General features: G+C 39.5%; 1 protein-coding gene across 3 annotated transcripts in view; it reads left to right on the plus strand.

The window, feature by feature from the left end:
* Positions 1 to 13,199, plus strand: part of CCNT1 (cyclin T1) — a 33,621-nt gene extending 20,422 nt beyond the window's left edge. The window contains exons 9-10 of one of the 3 annotated variants that reach the window (XR_007406588.1): positions 7,127 to 9,002; positions 9,294 to 13,199. Coding sequence is in view for 2 of the 3 variants with exons in the window: in XM_025477465.3 (XP_025333250.1) it covers positions 7,127 to 8,527 (1,401 nt within the window). In the remaining variant the exon portion in view is untranslated. Of the gene's footprint in view, positions 1 to 7,126 lie in introns of all 3 variants that reach the window. The other 2 variants (XM_025477466.3, XM_025477465.3) reach the window with 2 other exon arrangements.
* Positions 13,200 to 15,473: the final 2,274 nt, after the last annotated feature.

The raw sequence follows: 15,473 nt of genomic DNA on the forward strand, positions 1-15,473 counted from the left end.
AGGGACTGCATTGATTTTGTAGAAGCTTAGGGTAATAATATTCACATTTCAACAATTTTAAGCCTTTGAATCTAGAACATAAATTTTCCATTTAGGTCTTTTTTTTTTTTTAAGATTTTATTTATTTATTCATGAGAGATACAGAGAGAGGGAGGCAGAGACACAAGTAGAGGGAGAAGCAGGCTCCATGTAAGGATCCTGGGAATCCGGGATCACGCCCTGAGCCAAAGGCAGATGCCCAACTGCTAAGCCACCCAGGCGTCCCTCCATTTAGATCTTATGTAATTTCTTTTAGCAATGTTTTGCAGTTTTAATTGTACAAGTCTTTCACCTCCGTGGTTAATTTATAAGGTTTGGTGGTTTTTTTTTTAATACTGTTGTAAATAGGATAGTTTTCATAATTTACTTCATAGATTGTTCATGTATAGAAATGCAGCTGAATTTTATGTGTTGACTTTATATCCTGTTACTTTGTTGAATTCATGTATTAATTCTAACTTTTTGTGTATGTAGACATTTCTATATAAGGTTATATCATCTGCAGACAAATATTTTACTTATTTGCCAATTCTTTTCTTTTCTTTTCTTTTCTTTTCTTTTCTTTTCTTTTCTTTTCTTTTTTTTCTTTTTTTGAGAGAGAGAGGGAGGGAAAACATGTGAGTGGGGAGGGGCAGAGGGAGAGAGAGAGAGAGAATCTTAAGCAGACTCCATGCTCAACACTGAGCCCAGTGTGGGGCTCCATCTCACAACTCTGACATCATGACCTGAGTAAAAATCAAGAGTCAGATGCTTAACTGACTGAGTCACCTGGGTGTCCCTGAATGCTTTTTGTTGCCTGGTTGTTCTGATGTGAAGTGAAAGGGGGCATCCTTCTCTTGTTTTAGATCTTAGCAGAAAACCTTTTCAGTTTTTCACTGTTGAGTGTGATATTTGCTATGAGTGTTTCATATATGGGTTTTATTATGTTGAGGTAGTTTCCTTCTATTCCTAGTTTGTTGCGTGTTTTTTTATCATGAGAAGGTGTTGGATTTTGTCAAATGCTTTCTATATCTAGAAAATCGTGTTTTTTTTTTTCCTTTATTGGGTTTATATGGCATATGGATGATCTTTGTATGTTGAACCATTCTTGTATTCCAGGAATAAATCCCACTTGGTCATAGTGTATAATCCTTTTAATATGCTGCTTAAAAAAGATTGGTGTTACTTCTTTAAAAGATTCACCAATGAAGGCATCAGGTCCAGGGCTGTTCTTTGTTGGGAGATTATTTTTTTATTTTATTTTTTGAGATTATTTTATTATTAATTCAATCTCCTTGCTAGTTATAAATCTACTCAGATTTTCTATTTCTTTATGGGTTATTCTCAGTAGGTTTTGTATTTCTAGGAATTTAATTTGTCCATTTCATCTAGATTATCTAATTTATTGGCATATAATTGTTGAGAGTACTTTTATAATCCTTTTTATTCTGTAGAATTGATAGCAATGTCTCCACTTTTATTTCTGATTTTAGTAGTTTGAATCTTGTTTTTTTCCTAGGCCATCTAGCTAAAGGCTTAATTTTGTTCTCAAAAAGCCAATTTCTAGTTTTATTAATTTTTCTCTATTCTATTTTCTATTTTATTTCTGCTCTAATTGTTATTTCCTTCCTTCTACTTGCTTTGGCTTTCGTTCTTTTTTTTTTTTTTTTTTTAAGATTTTATTTATTTATTCATGAGAGACACCCACACAGAGAGAGGCAGAGACACAGGCAGAGGGAGAAGCAGGCTCCATGCAGGGAGCCCGATGTGGGACTCGATCCCGGGACTCCAGGATCGCGCCCTGGGCCAAAGGCAGGCGCTAAACCGATGAGCCACCCAGGGATTCCCGTTCTTTTTTTTTTTTTTTAAGATTTTATGATTTTTTTTTTTTTTAAGATTTTATTTATTCAAGAGACACACAGAGAGAGGCAGAGACAAAGGCCGAGGGAGAAGCAGGCTCCCCATGGGGAGCCTGATGGGGGTGTTGATCCCACAACCCGGGATCACAACCTGAGCCAAAAGGAGATGCTCGGGATCCCTGGGTGGCGCAGCGGTTTGGCGCCTGCCTTTGGCCCAGGGCGCGATCCTGGAGACCCGGGATCGAATCCCATGTCGGGCTCCCGGTGCATGGAGCCTGCTTCTCCCTCTGCTTATGTCTCTGCCTCTCTCTCTTTCTCTCTCTCTGTGTGTGACTATCATAAATAAATAAAAATTAAAAAAAAAAAAAAAAAAAAAGATTTTATTTATTTATTTTGGGGAGAGGGGAAAGAGAGTGTGAGCCCTTGAGAGTGAGTGCTCACACATGGGAGCAGGGGGAGGGACAGAGGAAGAAGTAGATTTCCCACGGAACATGGAGCCTGACCCTGGCTGGATCCCAGGACCCAGAGATCATGACCTGAGCCAAAGGCAGACGCTTAACTGACTGAGCCACCCAGCAATCACCTTGTTGCTGATTTCTAACTTTGTCTTGTCAGAAAAGCTAATTTGTATCATATTTGTCTTTTTTTTTTTTTTTTTTAAGATTTTATTTATTAATGAGAGAGACAGAGAGAGGCAGGCTCCTCACAGGGAGCCCAATGTGGGCCTTGATCATCCCTGAACTGGGATCACGCCCTGAGCCAAAGGCAGATTCTCAACCTCTGAGCCACCTAGGCGTTCCCATATCTGTCTTTTAAAAATCTAGACTGGGCAGCCCTGGTGGTGCAGCGCTTTGGCGCCGCCTGCAGCCTGGGGTGTGATCCTGGAGACCCGGGATCGAGTCCCACATCGGGCTCCCTGTGTAGAGCCTGCTTCTCCCTCTGCCTGAGTCTCTGCCTCTCTCTCTCTGTGTCTATGACTAAATAAAATCTTAAAAAAAAAAATTCATTAAAAAAATAAAAAAAATAAAAATCTAGACTCACTTTGTGGCTTCATATATGGTGTCTCCTGGTAAAGGTCCATGTGTACTTGAGAAGAATGGTTTATACTGTTGTTGGGTATGTTCTGTTTATGTCTGTTACATCTGGTTGGTTTATATTTTAAGTTCTGTTTCCTTATCTTTTGTCTGGTTTTTCTGTCCAGTGTTGTGGGTGGGTATTGAAGTCTCCAAGTGAAGTCTTCTGTCAGTTTTGATGGTCTTTTATTGGTATATAAATGTTTATAATTGTTATAATTGCTATATTGAGTCTTTTATTAATATATAATGTCCTTTCGTATCTCTTGAAACCTTTTTTGTTTTTTTATTTTTAAAAAAATTTTTAAAGATTTTTATTTATTCATGAGGGACACACAGAGAGAGGCAGAGACATAGGCAGAGGGAGTAGCAGGCTCCATGCTAGGAACCCGATGTGGGACTCAATCCTGGAACCCCAGGATCATGCCCTGAGCCGAAGTCAAATGCTCAACCGCTGAGCCACCCAGGCATCCCACCTTTTTTGTTTTAAAGTATATTTTGTCGCATATCAGTATAGCCATCCTTGCTCTCTCTTGATTACTGTTTGCATGATTTATGTTTTTCCCTCCCATTTTCAGCCTGTTTGGGTCTTAGGATCTCAGTTGCTTGTAGATGGCATATAGCTGGATCATATATTTTTATGCATTTTGACAATCCCAGTCTTTATTGGAGAGTTTAACCTATTTACATTTTTTTTTAAAGATTTTATTTATTCATGACAAAGAGAGAGAGAGGGAGAGAGGCAGAGACACAGGCAGAGGGAGAAGCAGGCTCCATGCTGGGAGCCTGATGTGAGACCCGATCCCGGGTCTCCAGCATCATACCCTGCGCTGAAAGCGGCGCTAAACCGCTGGGCCACCGAGGCTGCCCCCTATTTACATTTAAAATAATTATAGAAAATGTCATTATGCTTACACAGTTTGTTTTCTATATGCCTTGTCTTTTTTTGTCCCTCATTTCCTGCATTACTGTCTTTTAGTTGATTTTTTCATAGTGAAAATTTTAAATTCCTTTCTCATTTTGTGTATATTCTATTGCTGTTTTCTTTTTGGTTACCATGAAGATTACATTACATCATAAAGATATAATAGTTTGAATTTATACTAGTTTAACTTCAGTACATGCAGAACTTTTCTTCTTGCTACCTGCATCTCCATATCTTTTAGTTGTTGATGTCACAAAGTTGTATCTTTTATATACTCTATGTCTCAGAACATTAACTAATAGTCCTTTTAAATGCATTAGGCTCTTAAATTAAATAGAAAATAAGATTTGAGTTACAAACCAAAGTTACAGTAATACTAGGTTTTCCTTTCATTATACTTTGCAGGACTTCTTGAGCACTTGAGCACTTCTTGGATGACTGGTCTAGTAGTCATGAACTCCCTCAGCTTTTACCTATTTGGAAGGTCTTAATTTCTTCCTCATTTTTAAAGGACATTTTTGCTGCATATAGGATTCTTGGTTCACAGGGTTTTTTTTCTTTTAGCACTTGCAGTGTATTGGCCCACTGTCTTCTGGCCTCCAAAGTTGCTGATGAGATACTTGTTCATGATCTTATTGAGGATCCCTTGTACCTGCTGATTCACTTCTCTCGTTGCTTTCAAGATTCTCTGGCTTTGGCTTTTGAAGTTTAGTATGTCTTGTGTGAGCCTCTTTGAGTTCATCTCACTTGGAATTTGTTGAGCTTTTGTTTCTATTCATGTCTTTATCAAAGTTGGGAAGTTAGCAGCCATTTTTTTTCCATATATTCTCTCCGCCCCTTTTTGTCTTTTGTCCTTCTGGAATTTTCATGATGCATGTGTTGGTCCACTCGATGGTGTCTCTTAGACTCTGTTCACTTGCTTCAATCTTTTTTCATTATAATTTTCATTGTCCTGTCCTAACGTTTGCTGATTCTTTCTTCTGCCTGTTCAAATCTGCCTTTGAATCCTTCTGGTGGATTTTTCATTGCAGTTATTGTATTTCTCAGCTCCAGGATTTCTTTTTGGTTTCCTTTTAGGTTTTCTGTCTCTTTATTGATATTTCCATTTTGTTCATATATTGTTTTATTAGCTTTGTCCACAATTCCCCTTATATAGTTATTTGAGTATCTTTAAGGGAGTTATTTTAAAGCCTTTGTGTTGTAGTTCTGCCATTTCAGAGGCAGTTTCTGTTTGTTTATTTTTTTTCTTTTGAATGGGTCGTACTTTCTTGTTTTTTTTTAAATGCTTTGTGATTTTTTTGTTGAACACTGGACATTTGAATCTGATAATGTGGTAATTCTGGACATCAGATTCCCAGGCTTTTCTATTTTTTCTTAACTGTTTTTGGATGGAGGGGTGGATTTGATTTTGTATGGTGTCTTTGCTGAAGGTCACCCTGAGGTATAAACTAAGATATTCTCACTTCTTTTCTGATCCTTTCCCTGAGAATATGTGATCAAAATTTTCTAGTTCTCTCTGTATATGTAGTTTTTATTTTTATTTATTTTAAAAAAGATTTTATTTATTCATGAAAGACAGAGAAGAGAGACATAGAGGGAGAAGCAGACTCCTTGCAGGGAGCCCATTGTGGGACTCAATCCCCCGATTAGGATGACACCCTGAGGAAAGGAGAAAAAAATGAGTGGGAAATATCAGAAAGGGAGACAGAACATGAAAGACTCCTAACTCTGGGAAACGAACTAGGGGTGGTGGAAGGGGCGGGGGGTGGGGGTGACTGGGTGACGGGCACTGAGGTGGGCACTTGACAGGATGAGCACTGGGTGTTATTCTATATGTTGGCAAATGGAACACCAATAAAAAATAAATTTATTAAAAAAAAAAAAGGGATGACACCCTGAGCCCAAGGCAGATTCTCAACCGCTGAGCCACCCAGGCATCCCTGCAGTTGTTTTTTTAATATCCTGCTCTTTAATGTCTGGCTCCCGAAAGGGGAAAAAAAACAATAAATGAAGGGGAGAAAGGGTGCCATCTTTTAAGTCCCCTGGAAGTCACTTTAGCCAGAGGCGCAGGAGGTTGTAACAGTAGAGGTAAGTGCAGCAACAGTGGCTGCCTGCCTTTGGGTCTGTACCTCTGTGATCAGAAGCTGCAATCAGGGATCAGAGCACAGAGCCTGATATTTGCAGGATAGAGTCCTTTTTGTGTACTTGCTCCTCCAGGGTGTGTAAGCTATTCTAGGAACAGGTGCACAGCTGCCTCCATTGTGGCTGGGGTAGGAGATGGGTAGTTACTAATGTGCTGAGAGATGCAAGAGTTGATGTAAGTTAACTCCAGTTTACTGTCCAAGGCTTAACCCAAAAGTTGCAAGCCTTTTTTTTTTTTTAAAGATTTAAAAATTTTTTTATTTATTTGTGAGAGACAGAGACAGAGAGAGAGGCAGAGACACAGGCAGAAGGAGAAACAGGCTCCATGCAGGGAGCCCGATGTGGGACTCGATCCTGGGTCCCCAGGGTCAGGCCCTGGGCTGAAGGCGGCGCTAAACCACGGAGCCACCTGGGCTGCCCAAGTTGCAAGCCTTTAACAGACTCCAGAGTTCCAAAATAGTTACATCAGACAAATTCTGCCAGTGAAATTATTGTCTAGGTGGGGAGACAGATTTCTGGTGCTTCCTTCTCTAACTTTTCCCCAGAATCCTTTTTTAAGGCAAGGTATGATTTCATTGTACTTATATGCCACATTTGCTTATCCATTTACCCATTGATGGACATATAAGTTGCTTCCATCTCTTGGCATGAATAATGCTGCAGTGAACATGCAAGTGCAGAGATCTCCTTGAGATCTTGTTTGTGTTACTCTTGACTTAAGGTTTTTTTTTTTTTTTTTTTTTTTTTTTTTAAATTTTTATTTATTTATGATAGTCACACAGAGAGAGGGAGAGAGAGGCAGAGACACAGGCAGAGGGAGAAGCAGGCTCCATGCACCGGGAGCCTGACGTGGGATTCGATCCTGGGTCTCCAGGATCGTGCCCTGGGCCAAAGGCAGGCGCCAAACCGCTGCGCCACCCAGGGATCCCTTGACTTAAGGTTTTTAAAATCTTACTTCTAATGTTACAATCCCAGAGTAGCCTCCTGCCTGTGGGCTATCCAGGTCTTCCAGTGTTGCAGCAACCACAATCTCCTCAATCCAGGTTTTTTTTTTTTTTTCCATTTTATAAATTACCTGTGGTGAAGAGATGTCATTTGCTTCATTCTAGGCATGCCAGGCTGCCAAGAAAACAAAAGCAGATGATCGAGGAGCAGATGAAAACACTTCGGAGCAGACTATTCTCAATATGATTTCCCAGAGCTCTTCAGACACAACTATTGCAGGTTTAATGAGCATGTCAACTTCTTCTACAAGTGCAGTGCCTTCCCTTCCAGCCACTGAAGAGTCATCCAGCAACCTAAGCAATGTGGAGATGCTGCAGGGCGAGCGTTGGCTTTCCTCCCAACCTCCTTTTAAACTGGAACCTGCTCAGGGTCATCGGACTAGTGAGAATTTAGCACTTATAGGAGTTGATCATTCTTTGCAACAGGATGGTTCTAATGCATTTATTTCCCAGAAGCAGAATAGTAAGAGTGTGCCATCAGCTAAAGTGTCACTGAAAGAATACCGTGCAAAGCATGCAGAAGAGTTGGCTGCCCAGAAGAGGCAATTGGAGAACATGGAGGCCAATGTGAAGTCACAATATGCATATGCTGCCCAGAATCTCCTGTCTCACCATGATAGCCACTCTTCAGTCATTCTGAAAATGCCCATAGAGGGCTCAGAAAACCCCGAGCGGCCTTTTCTGGAAAAGACTGACAAAGCAGCTCTCAAAATGAGAATCCCAGTGGCAAGTGGAGATAAAGCTGCCTCTTCAAAACCAGAGGAGATAAAAATGCGCATTAAAGTCCATGCTGCAGCTGACAAGCACAATTCTGTAGAGGACAGTGTCACAAAGAGCCGAGAGCACAAAGAAAAGCACAAGACTCACCCATCTAATCATCATCATCATCATAATCATCACTCACACAAGCACTCTCACTCACAGCTTCCAGCTGGTACTGGGAACAAACGTCCAGGTGATCCAAAACATAGTAGCCAGACAAGCACCTTAGCACACAAAACCTATAGCTTGTCTAGTTCTTTCTCCTCTTCCAGTTCTACTCGTAAAAGGGGTCCTCCTGAAGAGACTGGAGGCCCAATGTTTGATCATCCAGCCAAGATTGCCAAGAGTACTAAATCCTCTTCTGTAAATTTCACCTTTCCTCCTCTTCCTACAATGGCCCAGTTGCCTGGGCATAGCTCAGACACAAGTGGCCTTTCCTTTTCACAGCCCAGCTGTAAAACTCGAGTTCCTCATATGAAACTGGATAAAGGGCCCACTGGAGCCAATGGTCACAATGTAAGCCAGACAATAGACTATCAAGATACTGTGAATATGCTTCACTCCCTTCTCAGTGCCCAGGGTGTTCAGCCCACTCAGCCCCCTGCATTTGAATTTGTTCATTATGGTGAATATCTGAATCCACGGGCTGGGGGAATGTCCTCCAGATCTGGCAATACAGACAAACCCCGGCTACCACCTCTACCATCAGAACCTCCTCCACCACTTCCACCCCTTCCTAAGTAAAAGAGACAGAGGAGGGAAAAAAATTCCTTAAAAACAACTTTTTTTTTTTTTTTTTTTTTGGTAACTACTGATTCTGAACTAAGGAAATTACTTCCCTTATGAAATATGTCACCCTTCTTGGACTAGGGAATAAATTAATGTCGACATGCAAGTGGGAGGGTGGTAGAGGGGCTTGGTTATTATAGCTACTGCCTCAGAAATTTAACTATTTTATTATAGTTTTTACTGGTATTAGAGAGGTGAGAATGTGTTGAAGCTGTGAAGGATTAAGAATACTTTCTCTGTTCTTGGCCTCTCCACCTCCTAATTAGGTTGATTAGAGTTGATGTCTTCCCTCTTCTTGCCAAGACTGAAATATGGAGGGTTTGTTTTATCAAACAGTTGTGGATCCTTTTGGTGTTTAATATATCAGAAGAGAGGAAGTATTTAAACGTCAAATCTTTTAAGAGACTTTTAAAAAAATAATTTAAAGAAAGTAAGTTATCTGTTTAGTTTTTTTTATATCATTGGGGAGGGGATAGGGATTTTGCTGTGTGTATGAGATACATAGCAGTGACTCCTGGGGGGTGGGATTGAAGGGTGGGGGGTATGGAGGGGGGATGGGGGGGTAGGCTTTTGGCCTTGAGTTCTGATAGGCTCGGCCACTTGAAGTGTTGAGACCTTAAAGTGTGTACGTAAGTGTGGGTGTGTGTTTTTAAGTGTGTGTGTTTAAAAATCATGTTTTATCTTTCCCTCCCTGTCCCTCACCATCTTCACTTCCCAACAGTCTACTAGAGAGAACACAGTGTGGCCTTTAGAACATAAAGGAAGGAAGAGGCATGTGTTTAACATGGTATTTTCCCATTTCTTTATGTTTTAATTGAGTGGTAGCCTTCTAAATTCTAGTTTGGGCAAGTGCAGCCAATAGCCTGATTCTAGACTCCATTATAAAAACTTCCCCTTTAACCCTCCCTTTTCCTTTTGATACAGAACAAAGGTGGGGTTGAGGAAGAAGGATTGGAGAGCAAGGCTGGCTTCTGCCCTACAGAATCGGGTGTGTCTTTTTTTCAAGTTGGGCTTTGGGAAAGTGTTCAAGTGAGAGCAGTCTCAGGGTCTCTGAAGGGAAGGGGGATGTGCTGTATATCCTGCCTATGAAAGCCCAGACCATATATGAGAATAGCTCTGGGAGAAGCCATGGAGCTAGAGGATACTGAAAACAATGAAATTGTGATTGGGTGTTTTTAGGGTATTGTATTTTAAATTGCATTATGAATGTAAGACTTGCTTTTTATCTGTATATCTGAAGGGAAACAGCTGCATCCTTAATTTTTGCAACCTATACGATTCAGAGATTGGAGCTTGTGAATTTAACAGTACTGGTGTCATGAGGGTGAGCAAGCCTAGTCCACAGATCCAGATTGTCCATCTTTGGTGGCTTTAGTTTCTAGGCAGAGGTTTTTCAGAAGATTTCTAAGAGTCCTTTAAAAAAATGGATCAGAAGTTCTATTCTTATGGGTGCTTGATTGTGGTGCAGATTTCAGGATAATTGGTGTTCAAGATCCTAGCACTCAAAACTCATCACTTTTGTTGAGGCAAGAAATCTGTCAAGGGGCTAGAAAGAATTCTAAACCAGGTTGTGTAACTGAAAATGCCACCAAGCCACAGATCATTTGATGTGATATTCTTTGGTCTTCATGGTCTTTTTGGCTATGGAAAAGATGATGCAGTTTGAATTTGTCCTTATTTTTAATGCAGCTTCCTTTACGCCAAATAGTCTGTATAGAAAAATTGAATATTTTTCATTGGAAGGCATGGGGAGACAGGAGTTGTACATGTGCTGCTGCTTGCCAGGAGTAGGTTGGGGAGAAAACTGAGGCAGTTGGAATTGTTGATGCACTGGCCTAATATAGGAAGGAATTTGTACAGTAAACCTTAAGGTGAATTAATGTCCTGCATCTCTGCATATTTGAACTCTCTAGAGTGCCTGCCATTGCTGTGTAAAATGAGCTCTCTGCCGACTTATAAACCAGTATTACTTAGAGTGTTACTTCATTTTTATAGATGACATTTTCCTCTATCTCCCTGATATTTTCTGTGTTGTGCTAGGTAATTGGTAGATGTGTGATGTGTTTACTAAATCTAGGCTTTCTATTTGTTTAGATTTTGTTTGGTGGAGTCTACTTTCCTTCCTGACCTTCCCAAAAGTTTATTTAGTTTGGATCTGTATCTTTGTGGAATCAATCACTGATATGATTATGAAAATGTCTTTTCCAGCATTCAGTTTTTCTCATCAAGTGTCACATTTTTTCTAATCATATGCACTCCTTCACCACAGAGGCAGACATACCCACTTGGCCTCAAGCAATTCTCCGTGGCATCTGTAGTTAGTTCCTTAGACCTCCTGTCTGTAGTGAACTAGACAGTGCTTACTAGAGCCTAAGAGCTGCTTTATGCTCTGCAGTCTGGCCTTTGCACTAGTAGTTCATTGCTGATGTAGGTCAATTTAAAGACTTCTATATTATTGCCTCCTGATACTGTTTTAAGATATTTACAGTGTCTCTTTTTAGATCTCTGTGTATGTCATGAACGTCCTGTGTGCTCTGCATGAAGCTGCTGCATTTGGGTTAGCAGATGTGCCTGTCAGCTAGCATGCCTATTGTTCAAATTACATAAACTTAGGCTTCAAAGGATTGTGTGGTTTCTAAACTCTGTGTTTTCTCTAAGCTCACACCTTCAAAGGGTGAGAAATGGGATTTATACATCCGAAGTTAGTCTAGTTAAACATGGCTTTTTTTCTCCTTTTAACCTAGACTATTAAGGATAAGTGGTGGTAAGCAGGCCTGGAGCCTCAAGTTCTGTAAATCTCATTACTAAAACCTTGCTTGACTCTTAACGTTGGCAAAAACAAACACCTGTGGAATGTCCTGAAGGCTTTTAATCAGATACCTGTGTTGCTGTTGGCTGAACTCTAGTGAAGCATTAATTTAAAGCTAAATTGGTCTTCTGGAATATCAGTTATGCTTTTTGGGTTTAGAAAATATGTAGGAATTAGTCTAAGCTTCTCACTCATGAATCAATGTGTTTCCGAGACTCTCAGCTTCCTCTTTTTTTTTTCTTTAAATGATTTTTTTTGTGTTTTGATTCAATGTATCCTTTTTCATAGTTCTGTATTATTGGCTTCACCAGTGTTGATAGAAAAAGAAATCAAATCTTGAGTTGGAAACAGCAATGGATTAGGATATAGAAATAAAATCATGGTAACATCAGTGCTGGATTTCCTTAAGCTTCTGCTACCTAATTCCCCATGTTGAAAGTGCATACTCCTCATGTTTTGCTTCTGGACAAAGGCAATTAGAGGAGTCTTAGCCCAGTATGATAGGATTTTAAAGATCTTTCCCAACAGAAACACAGGAATTGCGGGAACATGGGGACAGATGAGTTTTTTTAAAGGATTGTTCTTTTGTCAATAAGTTATTTTGATACTAATGCTAGTAAAAGGGATATTCTAGAACATCTTGAAGTTGGAATACAAATGATATTCTCTTGGGTTTAGGAGAATTTAAGCAGTCTATGCAACCCTTCACATTGTGAGAAATAAGCCCTTCGCAGTCCCACTAAGCTTTCGGTGACTTCAATGCCTCCCCAGATTCCCTGTGTTGCTGCTTGTTGACACCCAGCTTTTAACTGAGTGTTTGCTCCTGATGGTTTAAGAGATGTTCATGTTGTATCACACTATCAAGTTTTATTTTGTCTTTTTATCCCTCTGTGGGTGTGTGTTTGAAACAAGCATGGTACTGTAATCCTACCTGATAGAGTGTTCTGGAATGAGAATTCTTTCCTAAGCGGGAGACCCTTCCATTTTAATGTTTCTAAAGTTTTTAATATGGACTTGGCATTGGAAAAGGGAGGGAAAGAAAATGTTTACTAAAAAGCAGTGTCTGATCTTCCCCTTTATGAGTGCATATTTATGGTCGAATGAAAAGAAGAGAAAGACTCTTGGGTTTTCCGTTGCCATGTTAAGTATGGAGAGGGATGCTTGACAGCATGCTAATTGAAGCCAGAACAAGTATGTCTCCATCAGGTTATCAGGAACTCTTCAGTTGAATGCTGAGGACCTAACTGGTTAGTGGTAGATCATATTGGAATTGGTTACAAGATAGAAGTGCTGTCTGGGTTAAGCACCCTAAGAAAAGAATGCAGCAGCCTAACATAGTGTTAAACTAGGTTTCTGGATTTGAAACTGATCCTTCCCTCGCCCCATTCCACACACCTGAAACTGTCCGTTTTCTTATCAGACCAAAGAGCAAAGAAGAAAAAAAAAGTAAAATACTTTACCAATCTATGTCACTCAGGTACAATTTTGTGGTAATATTTTTGTCTGTTTTCTTTGTATTGCTCTTAAGAGTCCTTTCTCAGCACACTCTTCTGCTGTTGCCTCTGTCCTCCTCGGGGCACCTCAGTTCTGGATGCTACCCCTGGGATCTCTACCGCTGTTATGTGACTGATAGGATGTAAGTGACCATTACAGTAAGGGCTCTTTGTAAAAAATTCAAAAAAACATTTTTAAAAAATTTAAAAAAGGATGTTGTATACATTTTATAGTCTGGCTATCAGTTTGATATCTTGCTGTCAAGTATGTTTCTCAATCTGTATTTATCCATCCCATCAATAAATGTTAATGATAAAACACTCATCTGATTGTTGTTTATGTGTCCTAAGTCTTTAAATTAGGCTTTAACTGCCGTTTACTCTTATGATTATAGTTTTTAGTTTTGGTAGTATATACTTTCTGACTACACAAGATTCTGGAGAATTCGAGTCCAGGAAAGACCTAAGATTTGGTTGTCACAGTGAACCTGGTAGTAGTATAAAGTATGATGTAGTCAGAGGGGGAAAAAAACCCACACTCAATATAGCATTCTTGGTGGTGCCTGGAAAAACTGATAGTGAATGCTCACTCTTTTCCTGATACATATAAAACCACACACACACGCACACACACACGGTAAATCTTATAAATTACACATTTAAAGGGAAAGAATACTTGTGCCAAAATATTTCAAAATTATAACAAAGCAGAAACTATGGCTTAAAAACTAAAAGGAAAAAAAGGTCAATTTGACAGAATGATGTACGCATCTGAAAAAAAAATCACTTGAGTTCTCGTCAACCTTCTATTTTCTAAAATAAGACAACTTAAGATTTTTGATTGCTGTATCTCTCCTGAAACTTTTGTGGAAGTTGCTGACATTTTAGACATTCTGGTCTGGTTTGAATGGAAGAAAAGCAAATGAAGAATGTAGGAATGGATGATATTACAAAATCCTAAGTTTTAGTGACTTGCCTTTGTTAAGAGAGTTAATATCAACTGTGTCATCCTTGGCAATAGATGAGGTACATAAATCACAGTATAAAGGTGGATCCCCATGAATAGGGCTTGTTAAACTAATTCATACAGTTAGGCTTCATCTTATGATCAATGCTTGCATGATCCTGGTCTCTATCATTCAATGTTCTGAGGAAAATTTGAAACCCTTTCTGTGTCTTCTGTGGATTTTATTGGCTTGATAGGATGCATGTATTTATTGCAGTCTGGCTCTGGGGCTTATTTCTGAACTGATTTCGTTTATGTCACATGTCTTAACTTGTGCTACCTTTTTTTGTACTGTGGCATATCCGCCCTTTTATTTCATAAACACTCAGGCAAAAACAAGTTAAAATTGAATATTAGGTAGACCTTTTCTGAAGAATAGTTTCAGGTACTTTCCTGCCTTAAATTTATTCATTCATTAGAAAATAGTACCTATCAAGTGCTGTGTACTGTTTACTGATGGAATATGGCAGTAAACGTAACAGACATCCTGCCCTCAAAGAACTTAACACATTTTAGTTGTAGTGGAGATAAGTAAAAGTTAGTATGTTAGATAATAAGTACTTTGGAGAATGTTAAGCGGAGAAAGAATAGAGATTTTTTGTGTGTCTGTGTTTAAGCTAAGTAGGGCTCTTGAAATTGGAAATAAGATGGCTAGGAAGGAAGAAGGCCCCATAAAATTACAATTCAGCAAAGATCTGAACGAGATGAGAGCAAGCCATAACAGTAGCTGGGGTAAGAACATTACAGGCTCTTTTAGGAAACAAGTACAAGGTTCTGAGGTGAGAATATGCTGGTATGTTTGAAAATTGCAGGAAGGCCAGTCTAGCTGGTATGGACACAAGATGAAGAGAGAGTAGTAGGATGTGTGATTAGAGAGGAAATGGAATGCTAGGTACTGTAGGGCCTTGTAAGCCACCATGTAAGATCGTGAAATGCATCAATGGAAAGCTTGGAGCAGAAAAGGGACGTGGTCTAGCTGAGGTTTTTTTTTTTTTGTAGCTGAGGTTTTAAAGTGTTCTTTTAGCCATCTGTATTTGAAATGGCTTTCGTAATAAGGTAAGAGATGAGAGTGGTTTGGGTCAGGTAATGAGAAGTTATATCTTGAATTTGGAGGCAGTAGGATCTGCTGTAAGTTTGGAAGAGAATAGTCATGGGTGATTCCCAGTGTTTGGCCTGACCAACTGGAAAGGTGGAGTTGTCATACTGAGACGGGGGTAACTACAAAAAGAGCAGGAGTTTGGCATCCATTCATATTCATTCTCTGTGTCATGTGCACACACACCCCTTTCTCTAGGATTGGCACTGAGAACTACAAATTCTCAAAAATTCTCTTTCCTTCGAAACTTCATCTTTGCCAATCTATTTACAAGCAGCCTCAGGTCCACTTGAACCTATTCATTAGCTAGCAGAGTGTTCAGTGGATTAAAGACAGATATCTTAAAAAAAAAAAAAAAAAACAAAGAAAACCCAGCCATCTTCTTTGTTAAACAGCACAAAGAATTTGCCAACATGTTGATCCTTTAATAATATCTTCCCTCTTTCCCACTTAAAGGTAGTGGTTGTAAATAGCAATTTTTTGCTTGTTTTAGCAGG

This window comes from Canis lupus, chromosome 27 (assembly GCF_003254725.2).
Source record: "Canis lupus dingo isolate Sandy chromosome 27, ASM325472v2, whole genome shotgun sequence".
NCBI classification, from domain to species: domain Eukaryota; kingdom Metazoa; phylum Chordata; class Mammalia; order Carnivora; family Canidae; genus Canis; species Canis lupus.